Source organism: Colius striatus, chromosome 1 (assembly GCF_028858725.1).
Source record: "Colius striatus isolate bColStr4 chromosome 1, bColStr4.1.hap1, whole genome shotgun sequence".
Lineage (NCBI taxonomy): Eukaryota > Metazoa > Chordata > Aves > Coliiformes > Coliidae > Colius > Colius striatus.
In genome coordinates this window covers 187775611-187795498 of record NC_084759.1, presented here as the reverse complement: position 1 = coordinate 187795498, position 19888 = coordinate 187775611, and the positions used below count along the sequence as shown (strand labels likewise).

The following is a 19888-nucleotide window of genomic DNA, read 5'->3' as shown; positions in this document are numbered from 1 at the left end:
ATATGATCCTTCCCCCTTAAACTCAACATAACTGGTAGGATGGTTTTTCCTCAAGCTTCAGCAGGTGTGCTCAGGGGCTACAATTATGAAGTATTTTCCTCCTCACTATAATCTTTTCATCTCTGAACTTCTCCAGCTACTGACTCTAAAGAACCAGCTATATGCCAAGGAGTAAGACAGTCTAGTTACTAATGATTAAGAAAATAAGCTAAACAAAACATCTCCACATTTGCCTCAATTTCCGGGACGCTGAACACATTCATTTAATAAAAAAAGCACCAGTGTTTAAACACTGAGCATACATGTTCCTTTAATCACTCTTCCTCAAGATCTCTGGAAATGCAAATCACGGTTCAGCTCTAAGGGAAAAAATGTGCACTAAAAAACAGATGAGTGAAAAGGGATGACTTAAAGACTGCTGTGAAACGAAACACATCATTCCTCAACAGTTTATGTGTGTGTATTTAACTCCCCCACACACGTGAGATTTTCTAAGGGAGGAAAAAAAAACCCCAAAAGAATAACAGCCGAAGACAATTATACAACTGAGATTTGGGTCTGAATAATCACTTTTTGTATGAATAAGTCCATTTTTGTTTCGCTTTCATTCAGGTATCAGTTTTCTAGGACTAACCACACTCGCATTACGAAGAGTTCAGCTGAAGACAAGCAATTTATTATAAAGCTCAACTTTAAAATAGTTTTAAACTGTGAAGAAAGTTGAACATCTCTGTAGTCTCAAACTTAGTTGTTACTTAAAAAAAACCCAAAGAAAATACCAACTTTATACTTTTGTTCCTGGCATCTAATTACATTGTTAAAAGAAAAATAATCTGATAATAACATCCTTTTAAAGTCTGACTTTTATGAAAGCCACCAATGAAAAGAAGTACAACTGAGAACACACATTCCAATCCTCAACTCCCACTTTGTTCATATTCTGTCTTAAAAAAAAAAAAAAAAAGAAAATAAAACCACAAACCAGGATTGTCGAAAGTAAGACAAGGCCAAATTCTTTTATATGAATTCTCCCCTCCCATGGACAACAGTAGCTGTTTAAATAACACTATTAGTTGCTTACTCTCAATTCAAGCCCTTCTGTAGTGCATCACTAAACAAAAATACCATTTTACCGTGCAAATCAAAACAGAGAACACTGCAATCAATTTGATGTTCGTAAACACCATGATGGAGCCAAAGGCTGTTTATCTAAGTCAGTCAATAAGCAGTCACTTACACTAATAAAACTTGTGGGATGCAGCCTCAAAACAGGTATTTATTTAGATTAATTTAATAATTCTTAATTGTTTACTACCTGAGACTTGGGAGTGAGCTTTCAAAAAAACATGGCTTATTTCTACAATTTTAAGAGTCATCATTGCCTGAGCATTCAGAGTCCTGTCACAGTATAAACAATAAACCCGCAAACAGAAGTGGTGCCTGTTTTCAGAAACTTTCTAAACTATTGTTCTTAAATCTGTAAGAATTTAATTCAAGGAGTAAACAAGTATATTGATGTTGTAAATACTAGAAACAAAACAAATCCCCGTAAAGACACACTTGGGCTTAGTCCCCATAGTCAAATTTTGCATTTCTCAATCCATTATTCAGTGTTTCAATTATTCAGCAAAGCCAAAACTTTATCTACTAGAGAGCTTTTTATCATTGTTCAAATCTCCAAAACAAACTATTTCCATTATTGAAATGTGTAACTCAGACTAAGAGACAAAAAATCTAAAAAGAGATGCTACTGCTCTTTTAATTTAAGATACGGTTAAGCCAATGGAAGTTCATGCTGAGTTTTTTAACTTCTTAAATAAAAATATTTTTTTAAATCTACATTTTGCTTAAATTCTGTTACTAGTTATGAAAACATCACTTGATGATCATTTCATTAGCCTCACCACATCTAGAGCCTCCTGCCAGCCCTCCAACCATTGCTGTTAAAATACAAAAATATGGCACGTTAAATATAAAGAGCAAATTCAGTTCTAGTGTTCACGCTTTATATTTGCACTCATGTAACAAAAGCTCCTGCAAGAATTTCAAAACATGTATTAATATAAAAAACAGCTTAAAACAGAACTTCTTACAAAGTATAAATTTGTACACAGAGACAAAATTAAGATTAAAACTCTTTGTCACATGCATTCAACCATTTATGTTCAAACATTTTAGTAAAGTTACAGGACACTGATAGTATCATTGAACAGGTGGGCATATTCATTCCAGGTTCCATGACTAAGACATTAACCAACTAACTTACCATCACTCACTTGCTAACTTTTCTTAAAGTCTGCAAGGTAGCAAATTCATCCAAGCCTTGAAAAACACTATTGCATTTGCAAAAGGATGAATGTAAATTCAGGAGAAACCACTTGATAAGTTACTCTACATCACAAGGAAAAATACTTCCTGGAGGTTTGTTTGATACTACTTGCATAGATCTTACAGTATAAGTTTACATTTAATTTAGATGAGATGAACAGGATTTGAATCTTGTATACACAAATCTAAATTTCATTTTGGGGCTCTTAAAATTAGGAAAATAAATTCAGATTCCCACATTATGAATACAGTTAACCTTGAGCTTGGATATTTTTTTAATATGAAGGTCAACTACATTCGCTATTCTGAATTCAGTAGTTATTTCTCAAAAGTACAGCAAATGACAACAACTGATCACACAACACTGTTTGGTCATAAACACACAAAAAAGGCTTTCTGAGGACAATACAGACCACTTGACCACTTAGTAGTTTCTCTGAGAAAGTTACTGCATTTTTAATGCAATTTCACGGAAGTACAATGTACATACTTTACACTGCTCCTCCGAGTATGGCCTTTATAAGAAATGCACAAGAACTTAAAGTTGGTAACTAAAAGCATTGATTTAAAATGAAATAATTAAATAAAGGTGTCTTTCATTTGGGTGGTTTGCTTACCTCTGGGGGGGGATATAAGGAGCAGATACAGTTGGCATAACTGTACAGGGTTCAACCACCGTTTTCTTGGCTTTTTTTGTCTTTTTTCTGACTTTTGATGTAGACCTAGCAGTTCTGACTGATCCCTCCTTTCTACAAACACCGTTTTTGATTTCAGCTTCTCCATAAATATTTAGAGGTCTCCGTGTGCAACCTGGAGGAGTATGTACATCGCAATAGGCAGTCTTTTTTACAGAGAAAGTTGTCCCACTGCCAGTTAGTTCTTTCACAGGTTCCATTTTCATATATAGACCAGCCTTTTGAGCACACGTCACATGGAATGCAGTATAGCAGTTTGCTTTGTGGCACTGGATGCAGGCACCAACACCTTTCTGTTTACAGAGGTAGCATGTTAACTTCCATCTGGCTGGGGGAATGTTCCTGACACCATCAATTGGCTCAATAAAAACTGTATTGGCAAATCCAACTTCTGGAATCCACAAAGCACACACCACGTGTCCCCAACGATCATCATCAGTCTTTTTAAAGGCACCTCCCTTGTTTGGGCACAGCACACAGTCTACAGGCCGAGAACGAGACTGCAGACAGTGTCTGCAGAGCCACTGGCCCTCTGGTATATATGGCACCCCATAGCATTCCTGATGTACTGCTAAATTACACATATCGCAAAACAGGATTACATTGCTGTTCTGACATTCACCATCCATGCATATACAACACACTGCATCTTCATCTATTAAAGACTGATGATCACCCTGTTTTTGGTTCTCACAGTAGGACTCTTTTTCAAACCTATCCATAAGGAATTCAAACATATTTTGTGAAACAACTGACACTCCATCACTTTTCCGCTTCTCATTTATGATTTCTAACCATGCATAATCCTCTTCATCCATGTCATACTCAACTTCGTTATCAAGTTCTTCTGCTGACTTCTCAACAAATTTGTAATAAACTGGAGGCCTCCGGGGAGCCGAAGGTGGACTGTATTCAACAATCCGTACTTTTGGTTCTGGAAGAGGAGCTGTTGTAGCAGGTATACCGTGTGAGCTTGGAAGAGCTTCATTTTTCTTTTTCACTTTGTTATTTTTATGCCGTTTGCTTCTCAGACAAACAGGTGGTCTTTCACTATTTTCTTTATTGCTGTTGCATTCACTCATTTCCTGGGCTGTAAGATCATCTTCTAATATAATCTCTAAAGGATCAAAGATACTGATCCTATGCAGACGACCTTCAATTTCTATTTCAACCATTCTTTGAGCTTGAGCGTATGTCAAGGTTTCTCGTGTAGGGGAGTGCTTAATACTGCATGGGGAAGATGAATGTCTTGCTGCCGATACTCGATGACATCTTCCTTTTCTCCTCATTTGGTAATGTTTACCTAAAATTAGAGCAACAGTTAATATTACAAACTCCAAATATTATATTAAAATATTAATTATAGCAAAGAAAAACCTTCAGTTCTATCACCCTTAACCTACATACTCAATGAGAAAAACCAAAAAAGCAGTCTTTCACCCCTACTTAAGACGAGTGCTCACACGGTTTTGTACAAGTTTAACCTTATGAAAAAAAGTCCACCTAAGTAACAGTTCCTCTAAGTAAACACAAAATCCTTGATACAAATACCCTAAGGAAGAGCTACTTGTAAGACCTCTGGATGAGGGAAAATAAAATTCTCTGAAGTGGCACAGAAAAGAAAAACAACCTTACACTTGTTATAGTGTAAGAAAACCTTTAATACAGTATTTCCTAATACTTTAAGGGTGTCTGCAATTTCAAATTTTTCTTCAACAGCTACACATTACTTTCTCTAGATCTACTCCCATAAGAACTAACAGTTGTGAAAGAAATAAAGTTTTTTCCCACAACTTTTTCCAGTGTAAATTGAAATCATCGTGTTAACAACTTGATTGCTGCCGCTGTAGTTAAAGCTAGAAAAACATGCATACTTCCAAACTTATCAAGTTAGCAGCTTGACAGTTAGTTCTCCACTTCTTTTACTTCTCTCAGTTCTCTGTTAGCCTATTATTCTTTACAAAATTACAAGAATAGAATTGAACTTGCAGTGACAAATACAGTGTAGTACAAACTACGACTAGGAAATAACCCACTTGTAAAGTAAATTTGGCTTACAGCAAAAACATGCTCCTAACCCTATACACACTCCCTTCTCCCTCAGCAGATTTTTCAAGATTTGTTCTCAGAGCAATTGGGGTGAGTAAAAGTCTTCCTGTCTTTAAATTCAATCCAAAGCCCTTCATGGTAATTTTCATGTTTCTCTCTTACTGATTCCACATATCGTACAAAAAGACAGCTTTTCCCCCTCACTATGAAGTACCATGACTAGAACAAGCAAGCATTTTCATCACAAAATTTCTAATTAAAAGCTTCCATGCTTAGAGCTTTTGACATTTTAATGTTGAGTGGGTCTATTTTTTTTTCCTATAAGGGTTGAAAATATTATAAAACCAACCAATAAGGCCAAGTTTAAAAGTTCTACCCCCCATGCCTTCCTTCTATTTGCAAATAAACAGCAAAATTCAACCTCAGCTACAAAAAAAACCCTCTTGATCTTTAATTACCGACTTAAAGTATTATTATTGCCTCACTGTTTCAATCCTGCTCTTTGAGTCAGCATTGTGTATTAGTTAAAATAATATAACTACTCCTGGCATGTATTGCTAAAACAGCAAAGAAACACAGAGATCAAAACAAAATTATTGTTAAAGACTACTCTGTTTTCGGAAGAAAATAGCAAAGACTGGAACAATTATATAAACTACCCAATGTAGCGTGCCTTTTACTTAGTCTATGATGCTGATGTCTAAGTGTGCAACTTCCAGGCACCGAAGAAATTTCTTTTACAGGAAGACAAAATAAGTTGCGCAGGTAGCGTTAAAACTAGTTCTTGAGAGGGGCTGATCTATCTGTTCTCACAAACTGACCTTGTTTTCCCAATCTAAGCTAGTTTTATTATTCATGTAAGTATTGTGCTGCTTATAGATATGACTTTTACACAAATAATCCTTAACTGTTTTCACTTGTTTTTATGCACAAGTGTAAAAATCAGACCTCAGTCAGTGTTTAATCATGACAGACCTCTAAACATAAACAACAGATAAATAAAAAGGTTCCACCTCTTCAAATAAGTTTGGAAAAAAACCTTAAGTTTAAACCACTAATGCTGTTACAGAATGTTGAATTACTAGAAACAAAGGCATATTGATAATTTAACTGAAATTAGTTAAATTAGAAATTAAATAATTTAGATAAGTTAGTTCCCACTTTTGTAATAGATTTTATACTTCAGAGGTCAAAGATAACACAATAGCCCGGATTACTCTTTATTACTATGAACAAATAATGGTGGATTCTTCAGCTAAAATACATGTCACCAACAAACAGCTACCTACTACAGATCAGAATTGTTTCAGGTTTTTTTTAATTGTTTTTAATTTAGTTACCAACCAAAAAAACTTGAAAATTTACATCATGTTTACCTCATATAACTGCACTTTAATTCTGTATATATGGAAAAACCTGTAGATTTGGTTTTTTTTTTTTAATGTCCCTGTCTACATCTTAGGCAGCTGTGTTCACAGTGGTTCATGATGACAGTAAATGTTTGGAACAAAATTCTGGGAGAAGGATGAGAGGCAGCCTTCTGAAATCAAAATAATTTGTAGCTTGCCCATACTTCACAAACTTAACATAGAAAAACACATTTATGCTCTCTAGTCCCCTCTGGTCCTAAGATTCTTAATCATGACTGCAAGCAATAAGAAAATATTCAGCACTACAAGTGTTCTTACTTTAAGATTTAGGACTACTATCATAAAAGTCAAAGAAACTGTATGAACAAAAACTATAAAAAGCAATTGATCTAACATCTAAGCATCTTTTCTGTAATACTCTACTGTAAATCAACCGAAATTAGGAAGCAAATTACAGTTACAGTTAAACACAGAAGGGATATCTCACAGATACAATGCAGTGAACACAGAACTGGATCTGATAGTACTCTCAGCAAATTACATGGAAACTTAGACCCTGAATAACTTAAATTATCCGGAAGCCAAAGTTGTGTTTTGTTTTCCTTCTCCAAACAAAATGTTTGCATTTGTTTGTAAATGTCCTATAAGTACTCTGGATGAAGACCAGATTGCTGCTTAACAAATGAGACTGACAATTGGTTTTCTTTTCCTAGTTAATGATCAGATAGCTTTCTTACCCACCCACTCTGTAGTATCCTGTGGATCGACAGGAATGGGAGACCACGGATCCAAGTTTGAAAGACAATATTAACAGAGCTACCATACCAACATCAAAATGAAGCTACCTCAATGTACTTCCGTTAGCACTTTTCTACCTCTTATAGCAACTCAAACACCTCAGTAGGTAAATCAAAGAAGTTATCCACAGCTTTCCTCTCCTGGAATTACACGAATTCCTCATGAAGAAAGTGACCAGCAGACACTTTCCCTCACCACAAATACACTAAGACAGCTGTTTGTGTGGAATGCACAACAAGAGGCAAAAAATACTCTCTTCCAAGGTGCAAGATAGTCAAAACCAACAGGAAACATATCACAGAATTGCAAGAGCTGGAAGGAACCTCAAAAGATCATCTAGTCCAACTCCCCTGCCAGAGCAGGACCACCTAGAGTAGGTCACACAGGAACTCATTTAGGCGGGTTTTGAATGTCCCCAGAGTAGGAGACTCAACAACTCATCTGGGCAGCCCGTTCCACTGCTCTGTCACCCTCACAGTGAAGAAATTCTTCCTTATACTTCTTTGGAACCTCATGTTCCATCTTACATGCATTGCCCCTTCTCCTATCATTGGACATCACTGAGAAGAGCCTGGCTCCATCTTCTTGACACGTGCACTTTACATATTTGTAAACATTAATGAGATCACTCCTTACAATTTCCTCCTACAACATCTGTCCTGGTTACCTTTCTCGTCTTCAAATAAATTGCCTTTGGTCCCTGGATCGCATGCTCAAGGGAAAAGGGAATTCCACTCTCAATGGACACTTTAATGCAGATCATTAAAAAGAGAAAGACACAGGAATGCTATTTAGTCCTAGACAATGGCGGTGGGTGTGAGGAGGTAAGCAAACAGTGCTTGCACGCATACGGGGTAGACACTGCCCACAACTTCGGGAGTGGAGCGGGAGCAAATCCCCTCGGAGGAATGCAAAGAACCGGGGTTGACGATGCCGTGAGCCGGCCCGGGGACGGTCGAGCGGCGCAGGGTGGCCAGAGCCGCCCTCCCCCCGGGCTGGTGGAAGGCCGCCGGTGCCGCCCGCCCTCCCGCGCCCCTCACCGCGGCTCCCGCCCGCCCCGCTGCCCCGCGCGCGCGGCCTGTCCACGCCCACGGGCCCGCCCCCGCGGTACTGCGCGAACACTTCCTGCCCACGCCCAGGGAGCCGCCAGCGTGCGCACACCCCTCCGCGCCGATGGTTCCTGCCCGGCCCCGGCATTCCCCCCTCCCGGCCCCCGGGAGGATGGTTCCTGCCCAGGCCCATCATCTCCAGCCCTTCCCAACAGTCACCTCCCTCCACTCCGCGAAAATACTCGGCCCACAAATATGGCGGCTGACAAAACAGCTCAAGCGGCGCCCTCCCCCAGACCGCCGCGCTCGTCTCCCCCCCGCGCTACGTCCCCGCCCGACCGCCTCGCCCCCGGGCGCCTCTCCCACGCTGCTGCGCCCGGCCCGCCCTGCCTTTCCCTTCCACCCCGCCGGTCTCGCGTCTCGCCGCGGCCGGACTCGCCGGCTCCCAGCCCCTCAGCTCTCCCGCCCGCCGGCCCACACCACCCGCCCGGCTTAACTCACGCTGTGGGAGCCGCCGAAGCGCGGCTGACAGACCTCCCGCTCCGCCTCTGCGGCCGACGCTGCGGCCGGTTTAATGGCGGAGGTCCCGCCGGTGCTGCCGCCTGGCCCCCCGTCCGGCAGCCGTGGGCAGGCGAGCGGGCGCTGCGAGGGCCGCGCTGCCCGCGGCGGCGACCCGGCGCTGGGTGCGGGGCTGCTGCTGCAGCCGGGCGCGGCGCATTCGTGAGGCGCGGCGCAGGTCCCCGTCCGGCTGCGGGCTCGGCGCTCAGCTCCCGGGGCTGAGAAGCTCCCCTCCCCCCTCGGCACAAACAATGCGGCTTCACCACAGCGCTGCGCCGACGGGGGGGAGGAGAGGGAGGGAAGGGACGTGAGGGCGCCAGGCACCGCCCAGCCCCGCCGCCGCTGCCGCGGGGCGGGGCCTGCGCGCCGCCGCTCCCCCCCCCGCCCCCGGTCGGCGGAGGCCGCTCTGGCACCAGCCGGCACGGGCCGCTCCGGCAGGCTACGCTGGGCCTGGCCGGGTCTCGGGGGACAGGGCGGGAACGCACGACTACGGCGGCCGCCTGCCTGCCTAGGGCCGGCCGGGCCCCGCAGCAGCCAGGCGTCCGCGAGAACAGTTGGGCAGCTCAGCGCTGGGCCAACGGAACGGGGGAGGAGGGGGAGCGGGGGCGGGTAGCGGCTCGTTACAAAACCAAGGCTCGAAACTGCAAGCGAGTGGCATTTATTATTTCGTTGGGGGCCGTCCAAGTTCGGGATTCCTACGTCGAAGCTTTTCTTGAAGGTTAGCTCTTGCATGGTCTCTGGGTCAGGCTGCTGCTTGTAAATTAACTGGTAATAGCCTTACATTTTGACAAAGCAAAAGCAAGTTATTTCTGGCTCTCCCTGGGAAGGACACCCTTTGTTACGTATTATTTTTAGACAGCCATTACAGTCATATTGAAGATCTGGAGTATTTTACTGCAACACATTTCTGTGAGGCAGCTGCACTTACATGCTCATAAAACCACCAAACTTTTAGCTAGCCCAGCCTGAGACAAACACTTGCCTCCGCCAGTCATACAGTTCTGAGTGTAATAAAAAGCAAAATGGTTACGAGCAGGTATGGTTCCCTTTGCACATCTGTAACAACCACTCATTTCTTCAAAATTACTTAGGGATTCCTTTTTTTCCCTTTACTGCTACTGTGTTTGCTTGCCTCAAACAGCAATTGGTCCTACAATAAATTTATGACTAGGAAATCATACATAGATACACTTGTCATTACTTGTAGAAAGCAAATCAAGGTCAGAGAGCTTAAGTAACTTCACTAAGGAAATTCTGTAGAATAGGCAAAGTACTTTCCAACTCCTTTTTACCCCATCAGGGACCATCCAAGCACACTGATCTCTTAAAAGAATAGCCAACATTTGTGCAGTGCATTCACTGTAGAAATAGATCTTTAGGATCAGACAGACTCAGTAACTTCAGTTTCTAATATATTTATAGATTAAAAAAAAAAAGGTATGAACTGTAGAGGCCATCTGGTCACTTGTGTACTTACCTCTGAGGAACAACTTTCCAGTTATATTGCTTAAGTGATCGTACCATCAACCTCAGAAGCCTTACAACATGTTGATTAAATTTAAGGTAGTGCCGTTGCACTTGAATCCAGTTCATGGTAGGTATTAAAGAAGGAGCAGCATACTATATCATACACATTAGCATGCAGTGTATAAAAGTGACTAGAAATTAAAAATGTCAAGAAGCTAGTAACAGTAATATGACAAAAATCACTCTTTTAAGCAATAATCCATGTGTGTATCTGCCCTGCAGCTATACAAATGCTTTGTAACTGATAATAAGCTTTCCCCAGAGTATTTGATGGTGACCATACTCTTAAGTGTCTGATGCACAAGTCTGGTACTTTTCCAGCTTTCTTCTGCCAGGCGGACTACAGCATTCCAGATCTGGACACCCCTTCAATAATACAGTGTTCCTTATTCGTATTTGCATCCTTTTTCTAGTTTAAACTTGTATTTTATTATCTCTAAGAAGCTCTGCTTACCAGATTTTCTTGAGGTTCATCTTCCAGCTCTGCCTGCCTAGTGCATAGGACACATTTAGTAAAACCACTCCACCTGTAAGGTGTAAGGTGATAAAAACAGGAAGTGGCAGCTCCAAAATGATTTCATTAAAAAGACAGCAGCAGCATCATTGATTCACACAACCTATCAACCAAGGACTCATAGCAGAGCCTGAATCAATCACCACAGTGTACTACAGTGCCAGAACCCAATCTAACAGATTTGAAATGAAAAGCTTCTGATCCACAACAGCCTAATGCAGAAAGGCCTCCCTGCCCTTCAGATTCTCTACAGAATTTGAAAGAACTGCTGCACTTCATTTCCTGATTCCCATCACGAACCTGAGACTGTGTCTCGACCTCACACCTCTAACGTGCAGGCAGGGTTCATCGGTGTTCTTGATCCTCTCAGTTAGAAACTATGAGGACTTTTTGCTACGGACTGTCCAGGCTGTCACACAGAATGTCTGTCATTCCTTGATATGGTAGGTACTTCAGAGTGATGGTACAGAGATCAGGGCAGGCTCAACACATAGTTCAGTATTAGGATTCTTACCCTTTCATGTCATTTCTCACTGACCTTATGACAGACTAACAGATCAGGATTCTCAGCCCCTCCATGTTAAATATTAGCATGTTAACTCATTTCAAAATACAAGAATATGTAGCATTATCTGAGTCATTTGACCAATCTTCAGCACATGCTTCTATTATCTAAAATATCTGTTTCCTTTGCCTTTTCCACCTTACAAATAAGCCTTGGTAACTCGAAATCGTATCCTATTTTTGGACAAGGAAGAAGTAATTCTACCGGGATAACAAACAATTTCAGTAAAAACATAGTTTGAACCACTGTTTGATAGTAATTAGACCCTCATCATCTTTTTTGGCACTAGCTCAACATGTGCATGGGACTTCAGTCCGAGTCCATCAGAATTTTCACACCCCTAATTGACATCGTCACGTTTTTCCTCAAGAGCCAAGTTGCCACTGCAGACTCGCTCTACATGGAAAACTTCCACAAAAGTATATTCTGCCTACAAGCCTTCACTTGCACTAGTTACCTAATTCTCAAGAAAAACATTTAAAGATACAAAGACCGTGTAAATGACCAAATGCTATTTACCTGCTTTGAGACACATTTCTAGGTTGCTGAAGTGTTATCATCCACATAGTATCACATTTGTTTTACAGATCACAATCAACTCAGACTCGCCAAAGTACTTAAATACTGGCAGTGGTGCTGATATTCCCTAGATGGAATTCTGTATCTCTCTCCTTGTCTGAACAGCAGGCTGGTGAAAGGACAAGCAAGAGACAAAGCTGACTCAACATGTTCTTCAGAGTCTGCAAGAACCCTTCCTTCTCAAGATAGGTTTTGGACTGCTATAACGTGTGTGTGGATCTTCTTCCTAATGCAATGACAAATCTACCTAACCTTGCTAAGTCATGTGATGCCTCAAGACAATCTATCCCTATAAAGTTTAAGTCTGGCTTCTACACTATATAGTATATACCTTCAGACCCATTAGTATTCCCCTCCAGAATGTTTTCATAAGACACAACATTACCATGATCCTCTCATCCTGCAAGGGGACACTTTTTGATTTCACTTACCTCACTGATTTGTGGTATATGGCACTGATAAAGTACTCACAAGTGTGACTCTGCAAGATTGGCTGTTCTCAAAAGAAAGATTGTTACCAAACCTCACCTAAGGTAGAACAGCATGCACTGTAGAAAAGAAGCTGCAATCCATCAAAAGACATGCTACAGCTGTGCGATGACAAACAAAACCACCGTTTATCTTTAGTCTGTGAGGTGCTGTGGTATCTTCCTTCAGCCAGAAAAGCTGACTTTTTCAAACTTGACTCGGTGATCCAAAGTTCTAGATGACAAATCCTGAACAGGGTTTGACTTTTTGTCTTCAAATATGGAAGAAAAGTGTTGTCCCTTTTTACCCCTACACATTTACTGAATATCTTCTTTCATCTCTGTTTTGGAAGAATTGTCTGCATTTTCCTTTTCATTCCTGTGATCCCGTAGCTATAGCCATACCATGGCAAAAGGTTGAATGAAGATGAAATAATACTAAGTCTCATCCATGTTCACCAACTCCTAAGGAACTAAAGATATTTGCTTCTTTTGGCCTCACTAACTCTTTGTTCCTGCATGTATCATGTCCCTCATTCTCAAAGTGATTGTTTATTTATAAAATCATATGATGACCCTTTAGATCTTCAGAACAGTTCACGTTGACACAAATGGTCTTCACCAAAACATGAATTTTAAAACAGACTGGAGGCTATGTCAATGCCTTTTATGGAACTGACAGACAGAGCCCTACCAGAACTCAAGCCACATCAGTGTGCTTGCTAAGAAATTCCTGTGAGTTGCATCCACTAAGCAATCCTATGGAATGTTATCTACAGATAATTCTTTAAGATCATTTGACAGAGTGGTTTTAAGCTGTACAGCTGCTATGCAAAGGCCCTTACCCCATTTCCATTTAAGCATTCGTGGGAACTACTGCTTTGAGTCACCTACTGCAAGAAGAGGTATGTAGACTGTCACTTGCAGACAGAATGATATATTAACCACTTTGATGAGATACACAATTGACAGGGAAACCTACTTTGTGCCTTACTTACCCTTCCATTATCTATCTTAAATCCTTTAACATCACGTACCTTTGCAGTTCTGCAGTTATAAGACACTCTTTACCGTATGTGGTCATAACTGTAGCATGATGAAAGGTGATGCTTGAGTTCACCTCTATGGGCACTGCAAAGATAAAAAAAAAGAACAAAAATCTTTGGTATTAGGATATACATGAAAGCACACGTAAACTACACATGCACAAAACAAATAATCCCCAAACTACAAAAGGCTGCAGCAAAAGCACAAAGCTTGCCCATCTACTCACTTGTAGGTCTTCTAAACAGCAGAACTACTATCTCATGGAGACTATTTTATCGAGCACAAATCTTGTGAGCAGTTATCTGCATTTATATATGACGATTCTATTTTTTACAAAAGAGCAGACAGAGCCATAAACAAGGGAATAGTACTCCTCTCCCATCATTGCCTCTTTGGCATTAATTATTCAATTCCTAGCATTTACAGTTTGGCACCTTTATTGTGTTCTGCATAGTAACTCCACTTGCAAAGGTCTTTATGGGAAACCATTCCTGTCAAATGGTAGCTGTCATCAGAATAATCTTCCATAAACAAGTCTCTAACTTTCTGTTTAGCTCCTAGAACTGCATCTCTGTATGATCAGATGAAATAATTGCCAGCACAAGGGAGGTAGCAGGAACACAAATCCGGGGTTTGGGAGTGTCCTTTCAGCATCCCTAGTTATTAGCTATCATTAGCTCAGCTGACAAAAGAAACTGCATCTTTAGAATTCAAGTGTCTGTCAAGTCACATAGCATAACTAACTGAGCCAAATTTCGGGCAAAGACAAAATGTCAGTTGTAATGGGTGGGAATCAAAAAGCAAAAGAATAATTGGTATGTGTTCTAAAAATATCACACTTGCATGGCAAAGAATTACAAAACACTGTGGTGAAACAATTTACATTGGATTTTTACTTCTTTTTTTGCAAGACATGCTGAAGAGACCTCAGTAACAGATAAAGACAGAACTTAGAAAAAGTTAATGCAACAAAAAAGCACCCACTTTAACTGATATTTTTTGTCAAAGGCAGACACAGTGAAACAGAAAACAAAGCACTCTGCACACAAATATCTCACACATAGTATGTTTCTCAAATCAAATGTCAATTTCAGTACTTTTGTCTCCGATTTCTAATTTCTCCATGTGGTTGTTCTACCTCACTGAGTTTGGATTTCAGAGGATACTTTGTTTAGCAGGAACTCTGGTAACTGCCAGCACAAACCATGTAAACAGTATCACGGCAAATACATTATTACTTCCTCTGATAACCCTTTCCAACTCCTCCCATCTTTTCCTCTATACTGGAAAGGATCCTCCTCACAGCCTTCATGCAAGCAAAGTTACTTATTGCCTTCAAAAAGTTCAATATATGTTTATTTTATTTATTAACTCCCTTAAAGTGACTTCTCTATTCTCGATTGCTTGCTGTCAGTATCAAAACTTGCAAGCGTAATACATGATGGAGTATAAACCCTGAGTGGAGTTGTTTTCCTAGTTAGGTCACTCACAAATATGTCTCTCTAACATTTACAATGAGTTAATACTTCAACCTTAGTATAATTAAGTTAAAATTCAATCAGCAATGAGACACAAATCCAGTCTTAATTACTTTACTACCTCTTCCTCATTCATTCTAGAGGACAAACCTGGTTTGCAGATGACTAAGACAGTATGCAGGGGATGAAGCTTTTCTGTTAGAATAGATAGTCGTTTACCACAGAAGAAATGCCAGAATAGATGGGCTCACTCAGAATTAACATCTTGTCTCATTATTTACATGATGAATTGCTACAAAGCAAGGTGACAGAAAAGCCTGGGAAGGAAAAAATAAGTCAGAAACAAGACTTAACAAATGACATCTACAAAAAAAGCCCAAAGAAACAAGAGAATGGGACATGGCTCACAGTTTCCTCTGTTTGGAGAGACCTGACTTGTATGCATCAGTTAATAAATAGTAATGAGTCTTATGCAAGTTTTCTTTGTCTCAGACATGCCCACCAGTGACTGATGCAGGCCACGACAGAGATCTTCCAAACTCATGCATGTATAAAAGTTCTGATAAATAACATGGCTTCATAATGCAGACAGAATCTCAACAGGCTCAAAACACTGCCAGAATAGGAATTCTAAATCAAGTGCTTCTGAAAGCCATTTTCCAGCACCGTCCTCACAAGACAATATGGATAAAACCTGTGAACACGCTCTCATATGCTCAACCCCAAGTCAAAAATTCACTGATGTACACCTCTGCTGTGCTATAAATCCAGGATGATAACCAGATTAGACAGGTTGTATTTGTAACAAATGAGGTCATTAATATAAAAACACAAAGTCATCATGGTTTTGGCAGTGAATGCTGTTTAAAGTTGCTCACTACTGTGTAATTGCTCATTCTTTATTTTCTGAGCACTTGACAGCTTAGATCTGATGAGCAGAGCCAAGAGCCCACTGCAGGTAATGAGGTATTTATGTTAAATATGTAAGTACTCTCCTACGTTGTGTTCTTAGAAATTGTACTCCTGTGTTACTATGTTAGACATCCAAATTTAGTACTTCTAACTTCAGTTTTAAGGTTTGGATCGTTAAGTTGACACTGTCTAGATAGCATCCTGGAAAAAGACTGGAGTCTATACAGGAAGGAGAAGAGACCCTTTTATAAAATGATGTTACCTCATTGCACAAAAGAGGCAGCAATTCTTTGTTTTTAAGAACTATTATTTCCCAATACCGTTTTTGTCTTCATAGTTTGAAATGGAAAATGCATCGCTGCTGCAGAAGTTGTTAGAGGTGAAGCCAAAGGTAGCTCAGTAAGGAAAATAAGCTTATCAGGGCAGGTTTGGAAACAACTACTTGAACTTCCTAATTCTGCTACAACAAAGTAAGAGCAGCAGAATGCTTAATCCCTCCAACACTGGTATTATTAATCTACCACTCTTAACATTTAATGCTTTCAAAGGTACACAAATTCACAAAGACAGTACTAATCATAGAATCATTACAATATCAATGTTATTGTTACTATCAAGAAATAAATTGATGGAAAGAAGAAAAAAAATCAGGTTAAGATGAACAGGCTCAGAGGCTGGAAAGACTCTGGGACCACAAAGCTCTGTCTGTAGCAAGTGAATATCTACAATTCTCAAATAACACGTAACATAATATTGACAGAGCAATATGTGTAATTTCTGTCACAGTGGGAAGGGATACAAGGATTTTACGTAGTTTCCAACTGCTTTTAGGCTTGTTATAGCCTCCCTGGGAGCTCCTGAGCTCAATGTGCACTTCACTATTAAGAACAACAGAGCTGGTTACTTACGATTACTGCAGTGACGTTTCCTCCTCTGAACCCGCAATACCCTTTCTCCAGAGAACCCAAACAGCTTCTCTGCAAGCGTGCTCTCTTATTTTTCAGATATTCTACAAGACGTAATGGAGATACAGGCACTTGCAGTATGCTGCAGGGACTGGAGTGATAAATTACTTCTTTATATTCATTTATTATCTGACCACTTTTCATTTGTTCCAACTTCAGTGAAACATGCAAATAAAAGTTTTTCATTCACAGTAGTTTATAAAGGCATAAATGGGGAGAAAAATAAGGAAAAAAGTTACACTTCTGAAGTTAAATAGGTAAAGTTTTGATTTCTTCCTGTCAAGATGCCTGATACAGACTTTCCTAACAGCTACCTTGCCAAATGACCAGGTTCTTTCACATACTTGCACCTCAGACTGCACACTTTATGGAGAATCTATCTTTAGACTATCACTACACCAGTGCTGCTACTGTCACCACAAGCTGGCAGTCTGGAGCCTTCTCTAGGAATTGCAGTTAGTTAGTCTTTCTTTTGCTTGTCACCAGATCACCATAATCTCTTTGTTTTATTCTTCATGTTATTTGGTTGTTTCTAAGAAGACTTTCTGGTTCCAGCTTTGCTCAGATAACTTCAGTCTCTGGCATATTTCTGTAAAGCAGAAAGAAGTTACAGCTAATTCATCCAATCTGTGACACACATATATAGGTTATATACTGAATCAATGACTGGTTCTCAAACCACTTAAAAGAAAATGTCTTTAAATTTTCTTCAAATTGTTAGCTTTCATTAATCTCAACTTTCACTAACCCTTAAGGAATTCTTCAGAATATCATTTACGAAAAATGAAGGGGTACAGAGAGGTGCATACAGAAGGAGCAACATGCAGTGGGAAAGCACAAAGTAAATTTCGAGTGTTTTTTTCATTTACTGTACATTTTTCAACTACAGATTGTGGAACTCTTCAAAGCTATAGCTGTTAAAAAAAAAAAAAAGAAAAGAAACACCAAAACCCAGTTAATAGAACCATGTATTCTAGTATTATAACACTTCCATTGTAAGTGCAACTATATAATTCCAAGTAGAATTCAACGTAACTGTTACAATTTTATAGATCTATAATAAATGCTTCATGAGATTATATATTTATTATTATATGTTAAATTATTACCATAATTTCCTGTCAACAGACTGAGGATAGAAACTTCTTAACTAAGCTCTAACACCTCTATTACTGAGACTGGTTGGAAGATAAAACTTCATTTTTAAGCACTTGTATTTGCATAAATACACCTTGCAACAGTGGAAACTGGGCAAGTCAAAGTAACTTTACCTCAAACCACTTTGGCCTCAGTTACTTGGCCTCAATCCTCTACAGTTGCAGTATAGTAGATGTATCAATAAAAACACATTGTAAGTTTAAAAGTTCTAACATGGAACAAAGCAGGACTGGCAGCACACAGCTATTTTGGGGGGGATTTTGAATAGCATATGAATGCAAAAAAACCCTTGAGCTGAGATGTCCAAAGGAAGTATTAACCATAACTGATCACTTACTTTATGTTATCTGGCACCATCCATTTAGAAGACCATACCAGTACTTCAGAAGTAAAAAAACTATAGACGAATGTTCAAGAGCTCCACTATTTCAAAACAATAAATGTTTGACTAATCTCTTCATATACTGATGTATATGAACGAAATCCATAAAAACATGTTTTTATTAAATCTGTTTTTAAAAAAATCAACTAACTGATGAAAACAACTCGAATAAAAAAAACAAGTACTTGCTTAAGCACTATATATCTCTCTCACTGCTATCTTAATCTAAAACTTAACATTGCTTCCAAAGCAGTGCCATTATTTTTTTCTCCTGCTTCCACTCCAAAAGGTAAGATGCAAGTTATTATGACTATCAACACTGAAGTAAATCTATTTCTGGTAAATCCCAGAAATCTATGCCTGCCCGCATCAGAATCTCACTAGATTATATCTTTATCATCTCTCCACAGAGATGACATACATCGAAAAACCCCAACAAACCCATGCTGCTTCACCTCCAGACCATCCAAAAAGCCTGGATCACTCGGTGCACTTGACAACCTTGACTAATAATTTTCAATCAGAAAAGATAACCGCCGACCTACAACTGAACAACAACAGTGAAGAAGCTTTATTCTGAAAAATTCCAAGCATAGCACAGGTCACTACTTTGTGCAACCGATGCAATGCATCTCCTTCATCCTTGAACGGCCTTTTCTGTAATGGCTACCTAGATCAGTCTTAAGTGGTACGTGAAGTGTCCCTCATCAAGCTAACAGTGGCTGCAATTACAACAAATCAGAGCTCAGAACCAAACCTAGCGTGCATTAGACCACAAATACGTATCGGGATAGGTGTTTCTAAATGCAAACACGCGTAAAGGAGACTAAATTCCTGAAAAGTTGAGAGCTGTGCCCAGAATAGCTGCTTGCCTGCGCTCCCGCAGAGAGATGCTCACGAAGGCCTGTCCTCGGAGTGCCGGCCAGGCGAGGCAGCCAGCCCCTGATGAGGCTCGCAGACAGCCGCTTCGAGCACGCTGGCCGCCACGCACCAGCCCCCGGGCCGCGCTGCCCCGTCCACCAGCCCCCGCTGCGGGGGCAGGAGCGGCCGCTCCGAGCGCGGCCGGCCCGTGAGACGCCCGCCGGCGGCCCCCCGCGGAAGGCGCTGCCACCGGACAGAAGCCACGGTGACCCCTAGGGACGGGCGCTGCCACCGCCCCCTGCAGCCGCCCCAGGAACGAGGCGGGCGGAGGAGAGCGGCTGCCGCGGCCGCACCTTGGCGGAGAAGCCTTCCGTCTCACCCCGGCACCGCCGCGGGGGCGGCGCAGCAGCACTCTCGACCTCCCCACGGCCCCGGCTCCCATCCGGATCCGGGCGCGCAGCCGCCCCGCCGCACCCTGCGCGTCGCGGCCCCGGGGGCGGCCATTTTGCGGGCCGTAGCCCGGATGACATGTTGCGCGTCGTGCGTGCGGCCGCTCGGCGACACCGCCCCCCGCGCCTGCGCCTGC

The 19888-nt window shown here is 41.0% G+C and overlaps 1 protein-coding gene and 1 long non-coding RNA gene across 9 annotated transcripts in view; both read right to left on the bottom strand.

The window, feature by feature from the left end:
• BRD1 (bromodomain containing 1) overlaps positions 1-9157 on the bottom strand; it is a 59706-nt gene extending 50549 nt beyond the window's left edge. For 2 of the 4 annotated variants that reach the window (XM_062018408.1, XM_062018423.1), the window contains exons 1-2: positions 8791-9156; positions 2946-4326 (exon numbers count right to left, since the gene is read on the bottom strand). In XM_062018408.1, coding sequence (XP_061874392.1) covers positions 2946-4312 — 1367 coding nt within the window. In that variant the 5' untranslated portion in view covers positions 4313-4326; positions 8791-9156. Of the gene's footprint in view, positions 1-2945; positions 4327-7907; positions 7974-8790 lie in introns of those variants that run through there. The other 2 variants (XM_062018432.1, XM_062018415.1) reach the window with 2 other exon arrangements.
• A 332-nt stretch (positions 9158-9489) lies between these two features.
• On the bottom strand, positions 9490-19818 carry LOC133628817 (uncharacterized). Of its 5 annotated transcripts, none has more exons than XR_009820865.1 (3): positions 15175-19818; positions 10829-13630; positions 9490-10740 (listed from the first exon to the last, which is right to left on the bottom strand). It is a non-coding gene; the product is annotated as an uncharacterized LOC133628817 (long non-coding RNA). The 5 variants fall into 5 exon arrangements; XR_009820864.1 differs by having other exon boundaries at positions 9490-10901; positions 11973-13630; XR_009820866.1 differs by having other exon boundaries at positions 9490-12141; positions 13537-13630.
• Positions 19819-19888: the final 70 nt, after the last annotated feature.